This window comes from Geotrypetes seraphini, chromosome 3, assembly GCF_902459505.1.
Source record: "Geotrypetes seraphini chromosome 3, aGeoSer1.1, whole genome shotgun sequence".
NCBI classification, from domain to species: Eukaryota; Metazoa; Chordata; class Amphibia; order Gymnophiona; family Dermophiidae; genus Geotrypetes; species Geotrypetes seraphini.
Window position 1 is genome coordinate 348477277 of NC_047086.1, and position 20805 is coordinate 348498081.

Below are 20805 nucleotides of genomic sequence, written 5' to 3' on the forward strand. Positions count from 1 at the left end.
GCGGCTCTTGCTTCGACATCATCTGCTGTATCTTCCCCTGTTTCCTCAGGTCAGATAGCTCAGCAGTTGGTTCCGCCGGTGGTGATTAAAGTGTCTAAGACTCCTAAGTTGAAGCACACTCGCACTACCTCGAAGGAACCTCCAGCCAAGGCAGGTGGACCGGTTTCAGACGAGGTTGCCACCTTGCCGGCTTCTTTCCAGACCATTTTAAAGAAGCAGTTTCTTCAGTACCTTACCATTATGGGTCCTAAACTGTTTCCTATTATCCTGCCTGGGCATCCAGCAATCCTCTGCGAGGTCGAGCCGCCTCCTATGCCCCGGTTGGAGCCACACTCTTTGCAGGGAGCAGAGTCTCTGCGAGTGTCTGGTCTGCAACCTAAGCACGAAAGGCAAGGAGTAGATTCTTTGCGAGTGCATCGACAGGATTCCTCACACTCTCAGCAAGGAGCAGAGTCTTTGCGAGTGCATCGTGGTTCCTCCTCCAAGCCTCTGGAGCTTCGATTTACAGCCTCTAGACCTATTCATACATTGGCATCGGCTGCTTCCGTCTCCGAGGCAAAATCTCCTCGATCCTGGTTCTAGACACAGTTCTCGCCATCGTTCGAGACCTTCATCGAGGCATTCTTCACGGCATCGTTCCTCGCAGGATATTCCATCTTCCTCGAAGCCTCGATCTACTCCGACCTCGACCAGACCACCGACTCTTCGTTCCAGGTCTCTGATGCCGGATCTTGAGGATATCTCGGCCTCGATTGTTTCAACCAAGTCACCAGGTTCTTACGAGACTTTTTTCCATGCCGAAGCTTCTTCTTCGACACATGCTGCCTTGACGTCCTCGAGTCCTTCTCGAGACAAGGCCTCACCGGATCAGCTGTCTTTTTCATCTTTCCTATGACAGATGGCTGTAGATTTGGATGTTAAATTGGATACTGGCTCCAAATATTCTAAGGAATATCTTGAAGTCATGCGTCTCCCTCAGCCTCCGGCAGAGAGTCTCAAGCTTCCACTTCACAAGCTTTTGGACCAGACTTTTACTCGATGCATGGAAACTCCATTTTCTATACCAGCAGTTCCTGGGAAATTGGACTCGAGGTATAAAACGGTGCATCACAAGGGATTTGACAACTCACAGTTATCTCATCAATCCCTACTAGTTGAATCTTCCTTGAAAAGATCCCATCCTTCCAAGGTCTATGCTACAGTCCCCCCTGGTAGGGAGGGGAAAACTATGGACAAATTTGGACGTCGCATCTACCAGAATGCTTTGATGTCATAGAAACATAGAAAGATGACGGCAGAAAAGGGCTATAGCCCATCAAGTCTGCCCACTCTACTGACCCACCCCATTAAGTCTGAGTACTAATGACCTAGTTCCTTAACTCGACCCTCGTAAGGATCCTACTAGGGCATCCCATTTATTCTTAAAGTCAATAACGCTGGTGGCCTTGATCACCTTCTCTGGAAGCTTGTTCCAGTGATCTACAACCCTTTCTGTGAAGAAATACTTCCTTATGTCACTATCGAATTTCCCTCCTCTGAGTTTGAACGGATGCCCCCTTGTGACCGAGGGTCCCTTGAGAAAGAAGATGTCTTCTTCCACCTCGACACGTCCCGTGATGTATTTAAATGCCTCAATCATGTCCCCCCTCTCCCTGCGCTCCTCTAGAGTGTAGAGCTGCAATTTGTTTAGTCTTTCTTCGTACAAGAGACCCTTGAGCCCCGAGATCATCCTAGTGGCCATCCGCTGAACCGACTCAACTCTAAGCACGTCTTTACGGTAATGTGGCCTCCAGAATTGCACACAGTACTCCAGATGAGGTCTCACCATGGTTCTGTACAGTGGCATTATGACTTCTGATTTGCGGCTAACGAAGCTTCTATTGATACATCCCATAAGTTGCCTTGCTTTGGATGAGGCCTTCTCTACTTGTTTGGCGGCCTTCATGTCTGCACTGATGATTACTCCCAAGTCTCTTTCTTCTGAAGTCCTAGCTAGTGTTTCTCCATTTAAGGTGTAAGGTTTGCATGGATTTCTGCTACCGAGATGCATAACCTTACATTTCTTAGCGTTGAAGCCCAGCTGCCACGTCGAGAACCAGTTTTCCAACGTAAGCAGATCCTGCGTCATACTATCCTGCAGATTGCTTTCACTTACTATATTACATAGTTTGGCGTCATCAGCGAATAGAGTTACTTTACCCTGAAGCCCTTGGGTCAAGTCCCTTATGAATATGTTAAAAAAGAGTGGACCCAGGACCGAGCCCTGTGGCACTCCGCTGGTCACCTCCGATGTCACAGAGAGGGTGCCGTTGACCACCACCCTCTGACGTCTTCCACTCAGCCAATCATTGACCCATGCAATTAGTGTCTCACCTAACCCCATCGATTTCATCTTGTTTAATAGTCTACGGTGTGGGACGCTGTCGAAAGCCTTACTGAAATCCAAGTATACTATGTCCAGAGACTCTCCCGAGTCTAGCTTTCCTGATACCCAATCAAAGAAGCTGATAAGATTGGATTGGCATGACCTACCCCTAGTGAATCCATGTTGACTAGGATCCCTTAGATTCCCCTCATCCAAAATCGTGTCTAATTTACATTTAAGTAGTGTTTCCATGAGTTTACACACTATTGATGTGAGACTCACTGGTCTGTAATTTGCAGCCTCCGCTCTGCAACCCTTTTTGTGCAGAGGAACGACGTTAGCTGTTTTCCAGTCCAGGGGGACTCTCCCCGTACTTAGGGAGAGATTGAAGAGCATGGTTAACGGTTCCGCCAGGACATCGCACAGCTCCCTGAGCACTCGTGAGTGCAATTTGTCTGGTCCCATGGCTTTGCTCACCTTGAGTCTTGACATTCGCTGTAAACATCAGCTGGTGAGAACCCAAAATTCTGAAATGGGTCTTCCTTGCTTGGCTTTGCTTCCAGCTGTGGCCCGTGTCCAGGTGCCTCGCAGGTAAAGACTGAGCAGAAGTAATCGTTCAGTAGTTTGGCTTTTTCGGAATCTGTTTCCACATAAATCCCATCTGCTGTTCTAAGGCGTACTATCCCGTTTGTGTTCTTCTGCCTGTCACTAATATACCTGAAGAAGGATTTGTCCCCTTTCTTAATGCTCTTTGTTAGAGTTTCTTCCACTCGAAGTTTGGCCTCCCTGACTGCTGTTTTGACTGCTGCAGACCTTGTCTTGTATTCAATGTTAGCTTCTTTCTCCCCGGTGCGTTTGTATGAAAGAAATGCTTTTTTCTTGTCCTTGACTAGGTGTGAGACGTCATCAGTGAACCAACAGGGTTTCTTCTTTCTTTGTTGTTTATTTACCGATTTTATGTAGCGGATAGTTGCTTCGTGTAGTGTCCTTTGCAGTGTTGACCACATAGCTTCCACATCATCCGTTGTTTCTTGAGCCTGTAGCGTCTGATGGACGAAATCACCCATGCTTGCGAAGTCAGTGCCCCGGAAATTGAGTACCTTCGTTTTTGTTTGTGATCTAGGGAAGCCCTTTCTAAGGTTGAACCATACCATGTTATGGTCACTGGTTGCCAGCGTTTCTCCCACCGAGACTTCCGTGACGCTTTCCTCGTTCGTAAGTACCAGGTCCAGGATGGCCTGGGCCCTAGTGGGCTCTAGTACCATTTGTTTGAGCTGTACTCCCTTCATGGATGTTAATATCCTCCTGCTACTACAAGTTGTTGCTGAGAATGTGTTCCAGTCTACATCAGGCAGTCCTTAATTATAAGGCAGGCAGTCCTTAATCTAAAGTCCTTAATTATAATTTTTATTTCATTACTTATTTTGAATTTCTTCTTTCCCTACTGCCGAAATTTTTGACTTACATGGATAATCATATGCATTTTGAGTTTCAAGAAGTCATTGCTTCTTTTTCTCAGTTGCGTCTCCATCTCCTGCAATCATCTTACGATGCCTTTGAGTTATCTGCCCGAGCGGATGCTTGCTCTGTGGCTATGCGTCGTCTTGCATGGCTTCGTACCATTGACACGGACCCTAACCTTCAAGACCGCCTGGCTAACATCCCTTTTCAAGGCAATGACCTTTTTGACGAGTCCATCGAGGCAGCCACTAAAAAATTATCTGACCATGAAAAGTCATTTGCTTCAATTGTCAGACCTAAACCGAAGCCAACACCTGCCAAGCCTGCACGTCCGGCTGTTATCTATCAAAGGCGTTTTGCTCCAAAGCCAGCTCCTTATACTCACCCTCCTCTGAAAAAGCAGCCACCTCAGAAGCAACAGAAATCACATCCTTCTGCTGCACCTAAGGCTTCTCAGCCTTTTTGACTGTTTAAAACAGAGCATAACCTCCACCGTTCTGTCTCTGTCTCCCTTTCCCCCTATAGGAGGTCGTCTCCATCATTTTTAGAACAGATGGACCTTAATTACATCAGACCACTGGGTACTTACCATCATCAGAGAAGGATACTCTCTTCATTTCACTCAGGTTCCACCAGAGCTTCCTCCAAGAGAGTATCCTTCCAATCCACCCTTCTTCTTCAGGAAGCTCAAGCTCTGCTTTGTCTCCATGCCATCGAACCAGTTCCTTTGGAACAGCAGAACAGGGGGTTTTACTCCCGTTACTTCCTTGTTCTGAAGAAGACAGGCGATCTGCGACCCATTCTGGATCTCAGGGCTCTCAACAAATTTTTAGTCAAGGAAAAATTTTGCATGTTGTCCCTGGCATCCCTTCTCGAGCAGAACGACTGGTTATGCTCTCTGGATCTCAAGGAGGCCTACACTCATATTCCGGCCTCCCGTCAATACCTCAGATTTCGGGTGGGGAATCTGCACTACCAATACAGAGTTCTACCCTTCGGCCTGGCCTCATCTCCCAGAGTATTCACCAAGTGCCTCGTAGTGGTAGCAGCAGCTCTATGGAATCATGGTCTTCAGGTATTTCCCTACCTCGACGACTGGCTCCTCAAAGATTCCACATCTCAAGGGGTTATTGTAGCGACCCAACGGACTACCTGGTTCCTACAAAGTTTGGGATTCGAAATCAACTTTCCCAAATCTCAACTTCAGCCCTCTCAGAATCTACAGTTCATTGGGGCTGTTCTGGACACTGTCCAACTCAGAGCATTCCTTCCACAACAACGCCTGGCAGCTCTTCTTCAACTCTGTCACACTGTGTCTTCCTGCTCTTCCATCTCAGCGAGGCACATGATGGTGCTTCTGGGTCACATGGCCTCCACAGTACACATGACTCCTTTTGCCAGACTTCACCTCAGAATTCCTCAATGGAGCCTGGCATCTCAGTGGACACAGGTTTGCGACCCACTTTCTCGACGCATTACAGTCACTCCTTCTTTGAAAAAGTCTCTCCGTTGCTGGATGCTCTCTTCCAATCTTTCCAGAGGCTTGCTTTTTCAAATGCCCCCTCATAAGAAGGTCCTCATGACAGGCTCGTTAACCTACGCTTGGGGCGCTCATCTCGATGGTCTCCGTACTCAAGGCCTCTGGACCAGTATGGATCGTCAGTGTCATATCAATCAGTTGGAACTCAGAGCGATCCTCAAAGCTCTCCATGCTTTTTAACATCTCCTTCACGACACAGTAGTCCTCGTCCGCACGGACAACCAAGTCACCATGTATTATGTCAATAAACAGGGAGGGACAGAATCTGCCTCCCTTTGTCAAGAAGCTCTGGAGGTTTGGGACTGGGTGATCCGTCACAACACCTTCCTCAAAGCTGTCTACATTCAAGGGGCTCAGAATTGCTTGGCGGACAACTTGAGTCGTCTCCTGCAACCTCACGAATGGACTCTCTATTCCTCGTCTCTTCATCACATTTTCTCACAGTGGGGAACACCTCAAATAGACCTCTTTGCAGCTCCCCACAACTACAGACTGCCTCAGTTCTGCTCCAGGATATACTCTCCTCACTGCCTCGAGGCAGATGCTTTTCTTCTGGAATGGACGAATCTGTTCCTCTACGCATTTCCTTCATTCCCTCTCATTCTCAAGACTCTAGTCAAATTGAAGAACGATCATGTCACTATGATTCTAATCGCTCTTCGGTGGCCGAGACAATCATGGTACTCCTTTCTACTTCAACTCAGCAGCAGGGAGCCATACCTTCTACCAGTTTTTCCTTCTCTGCGTACACAGAGTCAAGGATCTCTGCTTCATCCCAACCTGCAATCTCTGCACCTGACAGCCTGGTACCTCTCAACATAACACCTTCAGTTTTCTCGATCTGTAAGAGACATTTTAGAAGCTTCTAGAAAGCTTACCACTTGACAATGCTATCACCAAAAATGGACTAGATTTTCTACCTGGTGTTTTTCTCATCATAAGGAGCCTCAACATTCCTCCTTATCATCTGTTTTAGATTATCTTTTGCACCTATCCAACTCTAGCCTCATGTCTACATCCATATGAGTCCATCTCAGTGCAATTGCGGCTTTTCATCAGCCTATTGAAGGGAAACCCCTCTCTGCTCATCCGGTGTTTTCCAGATTCATGAAAGGACTTTTCAATGTTAAACCTCTCAAACCACCTCCTGTGTTTGGGACCTCAATGTGGTCCTTTCTCAACTCATGAAGCCTCCATTTGAACTAATTGATAAGGCTCATCTGAAGTATCTCACTTGGAAAATGGTGTTTCTCATTGCCCTCACTTCTGCTCGACGAGTCAGTGAGCTACAAGCTTTAGTTACTGATCCACCATTCACTGTGTTCCATCATGACACGTACTCATCCGAAATTCCTACCTAAAGTGGTCTTAGAATTTCATCTCAACCAATCTATCATCCTTCCAGTGTTTTTTCCAAAGCCTCACTCTCACCCTAGAGAATCAGCTCTTCATACTCTGGATTGTAAACGTGCTTTGGCCTTCTACTTGGAACGCACCAAACCACACAGAACTGCTCCTCAACTTTTTGTCTCTTTCGATCCAAATAAGTTGGGATATCCAATTTCTAAACGCACCATCTCTAACTGGATGGCGGCTTGTATCTCTTTCTGCTTTGCCCAGGCTGGATTACCACTTTACAGTAAAGTTACAGCCCATATAGTCAGAGCAATGGCAGCTTCTGTAGCTTTCCTCAGATCGACACCTATTGAGGAAATTTGCAAGGCTGCTACTTGTCCTTGATTCATACCTTCACTTCTCATTATTGTCTGGATGTTTTCTCCAGACGGGATGGACAGTTTGGCCAAACAGTATTACAAAATTTATTCTCCTAAATTGCCAACACTCCCACCATTCTCTTCTGGTTAGCTTGGAGGTCACCCATACGTGAGAATACCTGCCTGCTTGTACTGGGATAAAGCACAGTTACTTACCGTAACAGGTGTTATCCAGGGACAGCAGGCAGCTATTCTCACAACCCACCCACCTCCCCTGTTTGGCTTCTCTGCTAGCTATCTGAACTGAGGAGATGTGCCCTGTGCACTGGGCGGGAACGCACTTGCGCATGCGCGGTGCGGGCGACTCCAAACCAGCCTGTCTCCAAGCTCCTTGATTTCACATTGAACTGCCTGTAGATCCGATTTAATGTCCACTAAAAGCTGATGGAAAGCCGCTAAAGAATCTGACCCCTCCAGCGGCACTGAGGTAATTGCTTCCGGAGCTCGCCAAGTGCTGTTTCTGCCACAGGGCCGGGAGGAAGAAGCATGATACGCAAAACTCGCCAAATCCCGACAAGCAGGCAAACCGCCCGGCATACCACACAAGTGGGCTGCTCTTTCAAAGCGCTCTGAAAGATGGCCACAAGCCAATAACGTGATTTTTCTCAAAAAGAACGCCGGGTCCTGCAGAGCTCAAGATCTAGGCAGCCATCTTGAGCTTTGACATCACGACGCCCCCCTCCCTCGCACACTGCTTTCAAGTCAGTTTTTATTTGTACTAAAAGTGCTCGAAATCCTAGCATAGGATCTGCATCTGGCTCCTGGGTTACCTGCTGTGCCGTAGTTGCCTTTTCCGCCAGAGTAACGTGGCCCATCACCATCTTGCCCGCTGGAGCAATAGGAGAGGCCGCCGACTTAAACACAAATTTCGTTAGATCAGTTCGGTGTTGCGTTCCTTTTTTCATTGCTTCAAGTGCCTGCTTCCTTTACATATACATAAATGATATCTGCGCAGCCCAAAAGTTGCGAAAATTGCTAATATCGCGTTTGTTGGCCGAGCCCCGCAGGGCTTCAATGTTACACGTCCAGCTTGGACTGTGACATCACTTCCCCCTCCTATAATTTTTCTTTCACATTGACACTGTGGAGTATGTTGTATAGATCAATTGAACAAACTTCTATTTTAATAAATTTTAGGTTGCATATTTTAGATAATAAAATGTAAACAATGCACAAGGATATGGAGTCTGTTCTAAGATACTGTGATCTAGATTATCTTTTAGTTTTGGTTTAAAAAGCTTTTTTTTTTTCTTGCACAGATTTGTTCCAATATTTTCCGAACTCTTCCACCAAGCGATAATCCAGATTTTGATCCAGAAGAGGATGAACCAACACTGGAGACTTCCTGGCCTCACATACAGGTATATAACTGCAGTTAGAAACTAATGAGATGATTTATATTTCATTTACATTAGTGGCATGTATTTTGAAAAGTAACCATTGAAAAAGAAAATGGTTCCATCTGATTCTTTGTTTCTCTGTGACCAGATAAATCTATCTTAAGCTATTTGACTGAGTAAAGCTGATTTATCTATAGTTTAGGATAATGCTTATCAATCTTTCTATGACTGTAGCACCATTTGCATGTTCACAAAATTCATATGATATCCCTCTGGTGGCATGGGCCGATGATATTCTGTAGAGGGCCTGCCCAGGTCATGACTCCAAATGCGGCTTGGGATGCTTTGTTAAAGCGACAATGGATTACATAAACGAAGAGCCAAGTCAAAAGCCGTCAAAACAGCAGTTAGGGAGGCCAAATTCCGCATGGAGGAGTCTCTAGCGAAGAACATCCGGAAAGGAGATAAATCCTTCTTCAGGTATATTAGTGACAGAAATAAGAACTCAGGCAGGATAGTACGTCTTAGGAAACCAGCTGGAGACTATGTAGAAGCGGACTCGGAAAAAGCCCAACTGTTAAATGAATACTTCTGCTCAGTCTTCACCCACGAGGCGCCAGGACTCGGCCCTCAGCTACAGACAAGGGTTGAAGCAGATGACCCGTTTAGTAATTTTGAGTTTACACCCAGCGGTGTCTACTGCGAGCTGTCAAAGCTTAAGGTTAACAAGGCAATGGGGCCTGACAACCTACACCCCAGGGTGCTCAGGGAGTTGTGTGATGTCTTGGCGAAACCGCTATCCGCGCTCTTCAATCTCTCCCTTAGTACGGGTAACGTCCCATTGGACTGGAAGATGGCTAACGTCATTCCACTCCACAAGAAAGGCTCCAAGATGGAGACAGCAAACTACAGACCGGTGAGTCTCACATCAATAGTGTGCAAACTAATGGAAACTCTAATCAAACACCAATTGGATACGATCCTGAACGAGGAGAATCTATTGGATCCCCGTCAACATGGATTTACTAAGGGGAGATGCTGCCAATCCAACCTGATCAGCTTCTTTGACTGGGTGACGAGGAAGCTGGATGTTTGGGAGTCCCTGGACATCGTATTCCTGGACTTCAGTAAAGCATTCGATAGCGTACCACACCGCAGGTTGCTGAGCAAGATGAGTTCTATAGGATTGGGCGACACATTGACAAAATGGGTTGGGAACTGGCTTGGAGGTAGGCTTCAGAGGGTAGTGGTGAACGGCACCCCCTCCGAAATGACAGAGGTAATCAGTGGAATGCCGCAGGACTCGGTCCTGGGCCCGATCCTATTCAATATCTTTATAAGAGACTTGGCAGAAGGGCTGCGAGGTAAAATAATTATTCGCCGATGACACCAAACTAAGCAATGTAGTGGGCAAAAGCACAACAGACATAAATTCAATGTCCGACAACATGATGCACGACCTACTCCTACTGGAGCGCTGGTCTAGGTCCTGGCAACTCAGCTTCAATGCCAAAAAATGCAAAGTCATGCACCTGGGCAGAAAAATCCATGCAAGACTTACACCCTTAATGGCGAGATACTAACAAGAACTGAAGCAGAACGAGACTTAGGGGTGATCATCAGTGAGAACATGAAGACTGCCAATAAAGTGGAGCAAGCTTCATCCAAGGCAAGGCAAATCATAGGTTGCATACGCAGGAGTTTCGTCAGCCGTAAGCCTGAAGTCATTATGCCATTGTATAGATCCATGGTGAGGCCCCACGTGGAATACTGTGTGCAATTCTGAAGGCCGCATTACCGTAAGGATGTGCTGAGACTGGAGTCGGTCCAGAGAATGGCCACCCGGATGGTCTCGGGACTCAAGGAACTCCCATACGAGGAACGGCTGGATAAGTTGCAGCTGTACTCACTCGAGGAACGCAGAGAGAGGGGTGACATGATCGAGACATTCAAGTATCTCACGGGCCGCATCTTATTTTTCAAGGGTCCCGCATCTTATTTTTCAAGGGTCTCGCGGCAACAAGGGGGCATCCGTGGAAAATCAGGGGCGGGAAACTGCACGGGGACACCAGGAAATTCTTTTTCACTGAAAGGGTGGTTGATCGCTGGAATAGTCTTCCACTTCAGGTTATTGAGGCCAGCAGCGTGCCTGATTTTAAGGCCAAATGGGATAGACATGTGGGATCTATTCACAGAGAAAGGTAGGGGAGGGTCATTGGGGTGGGCAGACTAGATGGGCCGTGGCCCTTATCTGCCGTCTATTTCTATGTTTCTATGTTTCTAAGAGCCAGACACATAACCTTATATTTGTCTGGTCTTATAAAATTCTGTCCAGTTGCAGACATTCTGTTTGTTTGATTGGTTTGTTAAAGTCAAATTGGTAACAATATGTAGAAAAATCATTTGTGTAACTTTATCTGTAAAACTATATCCCTGCTATTTGTATGGGCAAACATAGCCACCATGTGTTTGAATGCTGCTATTCTCTGGATATCTTTAAGCCTACTGCAGTCCAAACCTCACTTCAATTTTAAAACATAGAGTATCAAGTTAATCAACAATGTTAACTCAGCACCATGGAAAAACCCTTGTTGAGTTCCTCAGGGTTCACCTCTATCTCCAACGCTTTTCAACGCTTCTCTTGAACCAAGATTGTGTAAATTTGTAGTAAAATTGTTCAGTAATGCTGATGATATTACCATCATATTTCCATGCAAAACATCGGTGAGCAAAATAACTCATATAATCAAGGCTATCTTTGATGCAATCGAGGCTTGGATCTCAGAATTTAAATTGAAGTTGAATTCTGATAAGATAAAATTATTTTTTGCCTCTCTTCGACAGCTATTTTATGATCCATCTATAACTGTAAATGCCCCATTGAATATACATTCCATTCCACTATTAAAAAATTAGATATTACTCTGAATCAAAATTTAACAATGAAAAATCAAGCTTCGGCATTCAGGTCCCCCGGTTCAGTCTTTGGTCCTGAGCCAGCTTGATTATTGTAATGTTGTATATCTTGCGGGTATTAAGAAAAACATCTTAAGATTACGTATTATTCAGAATACAGCAATCAAACATACGAGTAATCAGAAGAAGTTTGATCATGTCACCCTTTGTATCAAAATTTACACTGGCTCCCTGTAGAAGCGCGTGTTATTTTCAAACTGAGCTGCTTTTATTACAAAGTTTCTATCGGTCAAGCTCCACAGTATTTGATTGACCTATTTGTTTTCCCATCTCAGTGGAACCCCAGAAAAACTCATGCTTTTATCGCCTTTCCACCAGCTAACAGCTGTAAATTTTTTTTTTTTTTTCCAAATCTTTATTCATTTTCATTTCTTACATCAAGTGTACAATAAAATATCAATTAGATCATACAAATCACTTGAAAATCTAATCAAACATCAGCATAAATATATAAATAAAAACCCCTCCTCCTCCCATCCCTTCCAACAATAGTATTAAATTCATTCAATATTACATATATTATAAACAAAAATAGGAAAAATTATAACTCTAAATACCCTCCCTCCCTTCTAACTATGTTCTGTTATGTAAGAAGGTGTCTAATCATTACAAAATGCTATCAATGGCCCCAAATCTTCTTAAAATTATTATAATTCCCCTTTTGTAAAGTAATTATTCTTTCCATTTTATATATATGGCATAGTGAGTTCCACCAAAAGGTGTAATTGAGTCTGGTATAATCTTTCCAGTTTCTAGTAATATGCTGAATGGCAACTTTTGTCATTATTAATAGCAATTTATTATTATTCACTGAAATTTGGCTTCTCAATCTCATAGAAGTACCAAATAAAACTGTATCATAGGATAGGGCTACATGGTTTTCTAATAGAGAATTAATTTGGGACCAAATTGATTTCCAAAAGGCATTGATACAAGGACAGAAAAAAATAAATGATCTAAAGTCCCTGCTTCCAGATTACAGTGCCAACATCTATTAGACTTAGAGCTATCTAACTTTTGTAAATGAACTGGGGTCCAAAAAGCTCTATGCAACAAAAAGAACCAAGTTTGTCTCATAGATGCAGACACTGTACATCTCATTCTCCAAGACCAAATATGTGGCCATTGAGATGCAGAAATTTGGTGCTTGATCTCAATGCTCCAAATGTCTCTAAGACCATTTTTTTGTTTTTTATTCAAATAGCCATATAACAATTTATACCACTGTGCGGCTTGATGTCCCAAGAAATCTGCCTGAAAGCAAAGGAATTCCAAACTATACTGATTATCAAGATTTTTCCATCCAGGGAACCCCTCCTGAATAGCCTGCTTCAGTTGCAACCATTTAAAACTTTGTGACTTATTTAAACCATATTTATGTTGCAACTGTGAAAAACTAAGCAGTGTACCATTTGAAATAACATCATTCAAAGTTTGTTTACCTGCAATAATCCAATGCTTCTAGACGATTTGAAATCCGCCAATTTTAATCTTGGAGTTTAGCCAAATGGAATGATTTAGAAATTGGATTAGGTGATAAATTGCTAACATAACGTAAAGTTTTCCAGGTATCTATCAAAATTATTTTTTCTTTATACTTTCTAAGCATTTTTATACTAATAGAAACATAGAAAAATGACGGCAGAAAAGGGCCACGGCTCATCCAGTCTGCCCACACTAATGACCCATCCCCTAACTACGCCCATGAAGTGATCCCAAATGCCAATCCCATCTTTTCTTAAAGTCTGGCACGCTGCTGGCCTCAATTACCTGTTGCGGAAGATTATTCCAGCAATTAACCACCCTTTCGGTGAAGAAATATTTTCTGGTGTCGCCATGGAATTTCCCTCCCCTGATTCTCAACAGATGCCCTCTGGTTGCCGTGGGTCCTTTAAGAAAAAAGAGATCTTCTTCTGCTTTGATATGGCCCGTGACATATTTGAACGTCTCGATCATGTCTTCTCTCTCTCTGCGTTCCTCAAGTGAGTATAGCTGTAACTTGCCCAGCCATTCCCCATACGGAAGGTCCTTGAGTCCTGCGACCATCCTGTTTGCCATACGCTGAACTGACTCAACTCTTAGTACATCCTTTTGGTAATGTGGTCTCCAGAATTGTACACAGTATTCCAGATGGGGTCTTACCATGGATCTGTACAGCGGCATTATCACCTCGGTCTTATGGCTGACGAAACTTCTACGGATACAGCCCATGATTTGTCTGGCCCTGGAGGAAGCTTTCTCCACTTGATGGCAGACTTCATGTCTTCGCTAATGATCACCCCCAAGTCGCGTTCTGCCACGGTCCTTGCTAGGATCTCACCATTCAGGGTGTAGGTCCTGCATGGATTTTTCCCGCCAAGGTGCATGACCTTGCATTTTTTTGGCATTGAAACTTAGTTGCCAAGTCTCTGACCAATGTTCCAGCAGGAGTAGGTCCTGCATCATTCTGTCGGGCACTGAGCTATTGACGGGCATTGTGCTTTTGTCTGTTGTGCTTTTGCCTACTATGTTGCATAGTTTGGCGTCATCGGCGAATAATGTAATTTTACCTCAAAGTACCTCAGCCAAGTCTCTTACGAAGATGTTAAAGAGGATCGGGCCTTAGACCGAGCCCTGCGGTACTCCGCTGATCACCTCCGTCGTATTGGAGGAGGTAACGTTCACCACCACCCTCTGAAGTCTTCCTGTAAGCCAGTCCCTAACCCATGCAGTTAATGTTTCACCCAATCCCATCGAACCCATCTTGCTCAATAACCTGCAGTGCGAGACGCTATCAAACACTTTGCTGAAGCCTAGGTACACGACGTCCAGGGACTCTCCTATATCCAGCTTTTTTGTTACCCAGTTAAAGAAGTCGATCAGATTCGATTGGCAGGACCTTCCCTTCGTAAAACCATGTTGATGGGGATCTCGTAGATTCTCCTCATTCAGGATCGTATCTAATTGGCGTTTGATTAGTGTTTCCATAACTTTACTCACTATTGATGTGAGATTTACCGGTCTATAATTTGCAGCCTCCGTCCTGCTTCCCTTTTTGTGGAGTGGAATGACGTTGGCCGTTTTCCAGTCCAACGGGACCTTTCCTGTACTTAGGGAAAGAGTGAAGAGTGCGGATAATGGTTCCGCCAGAACGTCACTCAACTCCCTGAGCACACTGGGGGGTAGTTTGTCTGGTCCCATAGCTTTGTTCACCTTGAGTCTCGATAGCTCAGAGTAGACAATGCTGGGTGTAAACTCGAAATTTTGAAATAGGTCTTCTGAGCTTTCCCTTGTCTGCAGCTGAGGGCCGGATCCCGGCGCCTCGCAAGTGAAGATAGAGCAGAAGTATTCATAGAAACATAGAAACATAGAAATAGACGGCAGATAAGGGCCCACGGCCCATCTAGTCTGCCCACCTTAATGTCCCTCCCCTACCTTTGCCCTGTGAATAGATCCCATGTGCCGATCCCATTTGGCTTTAAAATCAGGCACGCTGCTGGCCTCAATCACCTGTAGTGGAAGACTATTCCAGCGATCAACCACTCTTTCAGTGAAAAAGAATTTCCTGGTGTCACCTCGTAGTTTCCCGCCCCTGATTTTCAACGGATGCCCTCTTGTTGTCGTGGGACCCTTGAAAAAGAAGATATCTTCCTCCGCCTCGATGCGGCCCGTAAGATACTTGAACGTCTCGATCATGTCCCCCCTCTATCTGCGCTCCTCGAGCGAGTATAGCTGTAATTTGTCAAGCCGTTTTTCGTATGGTAGATCCTTGAGTCCCGAGACCATCCGGGTGGCCATTCTTTGCACCGACTCCAGTCTCAGCACATCCTTGCGATAATGCGGCCTCCAGAATTGCACACAGTATTCCAGGTGGGGCCTCACCATGGATCTATACAATGGCATAATGACTTCCGCCTTACGACTGACGAAACCCCTTCGTATGCAGCCCATGATTTGTCTTGCCTTGGACGAAGCCTGCTCCACTTGATTGGCAGACTTCATGTCCTCACTGACGATTACCCCCAAGTCTCGTTCTGCTACCGTTTTTGCTAGGATCTCGCCATTAAGGGTATAAGACTTGCATGGATTCTGGCTGCCCAGGTGCATAACTTTGCATTTTTTGGCATTGAAGTTGAGTTGCCATGTCCTAGACCATCGCTCCAGTAGGAGTAGGTCGTGCATCATGTTGTCGGGCACTGAATCTTCGTCTGTTGTGCATTTGCCCACTACATTACTCAGTTTGGCGTCATCGGCGAATAATGTTATTTTACCTCGAAGCCCTTCTGCCAAGTCTCTTATAAAGATGTTGAATAGGATTGGGCCCAAGACTGAGCCCTGTGGTACTCCACTAATCACCTCCGTCATTTCGGAGGGGGTGCCGTTCACCACCACCCTTTGGAGCCTACCTCCAAGCCAGCTCCCAACCCATTTCGTCAATGTGTTACCTAATCCTATAGAACTCATCTTGCTCAGTAACCTGCGGTGTGGTACGCTATCGAATGCTTTGCTAAAGTCCAGGTACACGATGTCCAGGGACTCCCCTATATCCAGCTTCCCCGTTACCCAGTCAAAGAAGCTGATCAGGTTGGATTGGCAGGATCTCCCCTTAGTAAATCCATGTTGTCGGGGATCCCGTAGATTCTCCTCATCCAGGATCTTATCTAATTGGTGTTTGATTAGAGTTTCCATTAGTTTGCTCACTATCGATGTTAGACTCACTGGTCTGTAGTTTGCTGTCTCCATCTTTGAGCCTTTCTTGTGGAGTGGAATGACGTTAGCCGTCCTCCAGTCCAACGGGACGCTGCCTGTACTAAGGGAGAGGTTGAAGAGCGCGGACAGTGGCTCCGCCAAGACATCACTCAGCTCCCTAAGCACCCTGGGGTGCAGGTTGTCCGGCCCCATTGCTTTGTTAACCTTGAGCTTTGACAGCTCACCGTAGACACTGCTGGGCGTAAACTCAAAGTTACTAAACGGGTCAACTGAGCCAACCCTTGTCTGTAGCTGAGGGCCGAGCCCTGGCGCTTCTCGGGTGAAGACTGAGCAGAAGTATTCATTTAATAGTTGGGCTTTTTCCGAATCCTTTTCCACATAGTCTCCGTCTGGTTTCCTAAGACGTACAATCCCGCCTGAGTTTTTTCTTCTATCACTGATATACCTGAAGAAGGATTTATCTCCCTTCTGGATGTTCTTTGCTAGAGACTCCTCCATGAGGAATTTAGCCTCCCTGACTGCTGTTTTGACGGCTTTTGATTTGGCCAGGTAGTCTGCTCTAGAGTCCTGCTTCCCTGATTGTTTGTAAGAGATGAATGCTTTTTTTCTTCTCCTTGATCAGGTCTGAGATCTCCACAGTAAACCACTGTGGCTTATTGTTCCTTCGCCGTTTACTTACTGATTTTACATAGCGGTTTGTTGCTTCTTGTATGGTTGCTTTCAAAGTCGACCACATGTCTTCCACGTTATCGGTTTCTTCTTGGCTTTGTAGCGCCTGGTGAACGAAGCCTCCCATTTCTTTGAAATTTGTGTCCTTGAATTTGAGGACTTTGGTTAGTGTAGTAGATTTAGTGAAACCTTTCCTGATATTGAACCATACCATGTTGTGGTCACTGGAGGCCAATGTGTCGCCCACCGAGACCTCTGTGACACTTTCATTTAATAGTTTGGCTTTATCGGAGTCCGATTCTACATAGCTCCCGTCGGGTTTTCCAAGGCGTACTATCCCATCTGTGTTCCTTTTTCTGTCACTAATATACCTGAAGAAGGATTTATCGCCCTTCTTGAAGTTCTTCGCTAGATTCGCCTCCATTCGTAGTTTGGCCTCTCTGACTGCTATTTTGACCGCTTTAGACTTGGCCAGATAGTCTTCCTTGGGTTCTTGCTTCCCTGATTGTTTGTAGAAGATGAACGCTCTTTTCTTCTTTTTTATGAGGTCCGAGATCTCCGCAGAGAACCACTGTGGTCTATTGTTTCGTCGCCATTTACTTATTGATTTTATGTAGCGGTTGGTTGCTCAATAAGTTGAGAAAGATGCAAAGGAAACATGAGTCGCCATTCTAAATACAGCCAATCTGGGACATTTTCCATGAGCTCTGGGAGGACCCAATACATACCCTGACATAAAATATAAGCTTGATGATACCTATAAACATTTGGAAAATTTACCCCACCCTCCACAGTTGACTTTTGTAGAGATACTAAAGCAATTCTAGGCCTTTTACCCAGCCAAACAAATTTTAGAGAAGCTGATATGCACGGACGGGGAGAGGGACCTTGGGGTGATAGTGTCCGAAGATCTAAAGGCGAAAAAACAGTGTGACAAGGCAGTGGCTGCTGCCAGAAGGATTCTGGGCTGTATAAAGAGAGGCGTAGTCAGTAGAAGGAAGAAGGTGTTGATGCCCCTGTACAGGTCATTGGTGAGGCCCCACTTGGAGTATTGTGTTCAGTTTTGGAGACCGTATCTGGCGAAAGACGTAAGAAGACTTGAGGCGGTCCAGAGGAGGGCGACGAAAATGATAGGAGGCTTGCGCCAGAAGACGTATGAGGAGAGACTGGAAGCCCTGAATATGTATACCCTAGAGGAAAGGAGAGACAGGGGAGATATGATTCAGACGTTCAAATACTTAAAGGGTATTAACGTAGAACAAAATCTTTTCCAGAGAAAGGAAAATGGTAAAACCAGAGGACATAATTTGAGGTTGAGGGGTGGTAGATTCAGGGGCAATGTTAGGAAATTCTACTTTACGGAGAGGGTGGTGGATGCCTGGAATGCGCTCCCGAGAGAGGTGGTGGAGAGTAAAACTGTGACTGAGTTCAAAGAAGCGTGGGATGAACACAGAAGATTTAGAATCAGAAAATAATATTAAAGATTGAACTAGGCCAGTTACTGGGCAGACTTGTACGGTCTGCGTCTATGTATGGCCGTTTGGAGGAGGATGGGCAGGGGAGGGCTTCAATGGCTGGGAGGGTGTAGATGGGCTGGAGTAAGTCTTAACAGAGATTTCGGCAGTTGGAACCCAAGCACAGTACCGGGTAAAGAACATAAGAACATAAGAAGTTGCCTCCGCTGAGGCAGACCAGAGGTCCATCTCGCCCAGCGGTCCGCTCCCGCGGCGGCCCATCAGGCCCATTGCCTGAGCAATGGTCCCAGACTATCCCTATAACCTACCGCTACTCTTATCTGTACCCTTCAATTCCTTTATCCTCTAGGAACCTATCCAAACCTTCTTTGAAGCCTTGTAACGTGCTCCGGCCTATCACAGCCTCCGGAAGCGCGTTCCATGTGTCCACCACCCTCTGGGTGAAAAAGAACTTTCTGGCATTTGTTTTAAACCTGTCTCCTTTTAATTTTTCCGAGTGCCCCCTTGTACTTGTGGTTCCCCGTAATCTCAAAATCTGTCCCTGTCTACTTTTTCTATACCCTTCAGGATCTTGAAGGTTTCTATCATGTCTCCTCTAAGTCTCCGCTTTTCCAGGAAGAACAGCCCCAGCTTTTTCAGTCTGTCAGTATATGAGAGGTTTTCCATACCTCTTATCAGTTTAGTTGCTCTTCTCTGGACTCCCTCAAGTACCGCCATGTCCTTTTTGAGGTACGGCGACCAATATTGGACACAGTACTCCAGATGCGGTCGCACCATTGCACGATACAGTGGCAGGATGACCTCCTTTGTCCTGGTCGTGATACCCTTCTTAATGATACCCAACATTTTGTTTGCTTTTCTTGAGGCTGTGGCGCACTGTGCCGACGCCTTTAAAGACTTGTCCACCATCACTCCCAGGTCTCTTTCAAGGTTACTTACCCCTAGCAGTGATCCTCCCATTTTGTAGCTGAACATCGGGTTCTTTTTCCCTACATGCATGACCTTGCATTTCCCTACATTAAAGTTCATTTGCCATTTTTTGGCCCATTCTTCTAGCGTCGTTAGGTCCCTTTGCAGATCTTCGCAGTCTTCCATGGTTTCAACCCTGCGGTAGAGTTTGGTGTCATCCGCAAATTTAATAACTTCGCAATTTGTTCCCGCCTCCAGGTCATTAATAAATATATTGAACAGGAGCGGTCCCAGCACCGACCCCTGCGGAACTCCGCTCGTGACCCCATGCCAGTCTGAGTAATGGCCCTTCACTCCAACCCTCTGTTTCCTGTCTGCCAGCCAGTTTTTGATCCATCGGTGGACTTCCCCTTGCACCCCGTGTCTCCACAGCTTTTTAAGCAGTCTTTCGTGCGGTACCTTGTCAAAGGCTTTTTGAAAGTCAAGGTAAATGATGTCAATGGATTCCCCTTTATCCACCTGTCTGTTTACCCCCTCAAAGAAGTACAATAAGTTTGTGAGGCATGACCTACCCTTGCAGAAGCCGTGCTGGCTCGACTTTAGCTGTCCATTGTTTTCTATGTGTTCACAGATACTGTCCTTAATCAGTGCTTCCATCATTTTTCCCGGGACCGAGGTCAAGCTCACCGGCCTGTAGTTCCCTGGGTCCCCCCTTGAACCCTTCTTGAAGATGGGTGTGACATTTGCAATTTTCCAATCCTCCGGGATCTCTCCAGTTTTTAAGGATAGGTTACATATTTGGCGAAGTGGCTCTGCTATTACGTTCCTTAGTTCCTTGAGTACCCTTGGGTGAATGCCGTCCGGACCTGGCGATTTGTCGCTCTTTAGTCTGTCTATCTGCCTGAGGACATCCTCTTGGCTTACCTCTAGTTGGACCAGCTTTTCATCCCGATCCCCATTTACGATGTCCTCCGGTTCCGGAATATTGGATGTATCCTCCCTCGTGAAGACTGACGTGAAGAACTTATTTAACCTGTCTGCTATCTCTTTTTCCTCTTTTACCACTCCTTTTTTGTCTCCATCATCCAATGGCCCCACTTCTTCCCTTGCCGGTTGCTTCCCCTTCACATATCTGAAGAACGATTTGAAGTTTGTGGATTCTCGCCCAGAAATAGCTAAGAAGAAAAAAAAAAAAAAAATGTAAATTGAATCAGGTTGGGCAGACTGGATGGACCATTCGGGTCTTTATCTGCCGTCATCTACTATGTTACTATGTATGGTTTTTTTTTAACAAACCACAGGCAATATCATCATTTTAATAGTTTGAACTCTCCCCCACCAAGAAAGATGTAAAGGATTCCATTGCTCACACATCTCTGTTATTTTTCTTAATAAAAGTTTTTCATTCTCCTTCACTTTGTCCTCTATTGTGTTTTTAATAGTAATACCTAAGTATTTTAATCCATCTTCTTTCCAAACAAATGAGAATGATTCAATAATCCTTTGGTACAATGGACATTAAGCGGAAGAACGTCAGATTTACTCCAATTGATCTTATATCCTGAAAACTTTCCAAATTTCTCTATCAATTCAAGTAGGCATGGAA

At 45.3% G+C, this 20805-nt stretch overlaps 1 protein-coding gene across 3 annotated transcripts in view; it reads left to right on the plus strand.

Moving 5' to 3' along the window:
* The window catches only part of PPP2R5A (protein phosphatase 2 regulatory subunit B'alpha), a 203832-nt gene that overhangs the window by 37649 nt on the left and 145378 nt on the right, over positions 1 to 20805 (plus strand). For all 3 annotated transcript variants that reach the window (XR_004538831.1, XM_033938423.1, XM_033938422.1), the window contains exon 3: positions 8401 to 8502. Coding sequence is in view for 2 of the 3 variants with exons in the window: in XM_033938423.1 (XP_033794314.1) it covers positions 8401 to 8502 (102 nt within the window). In the remaining variant the exon portion in view is untranslated. The remainder of the gene's footprint in view (positions 1 to 8400; positions 8503 to 20805) is intronic.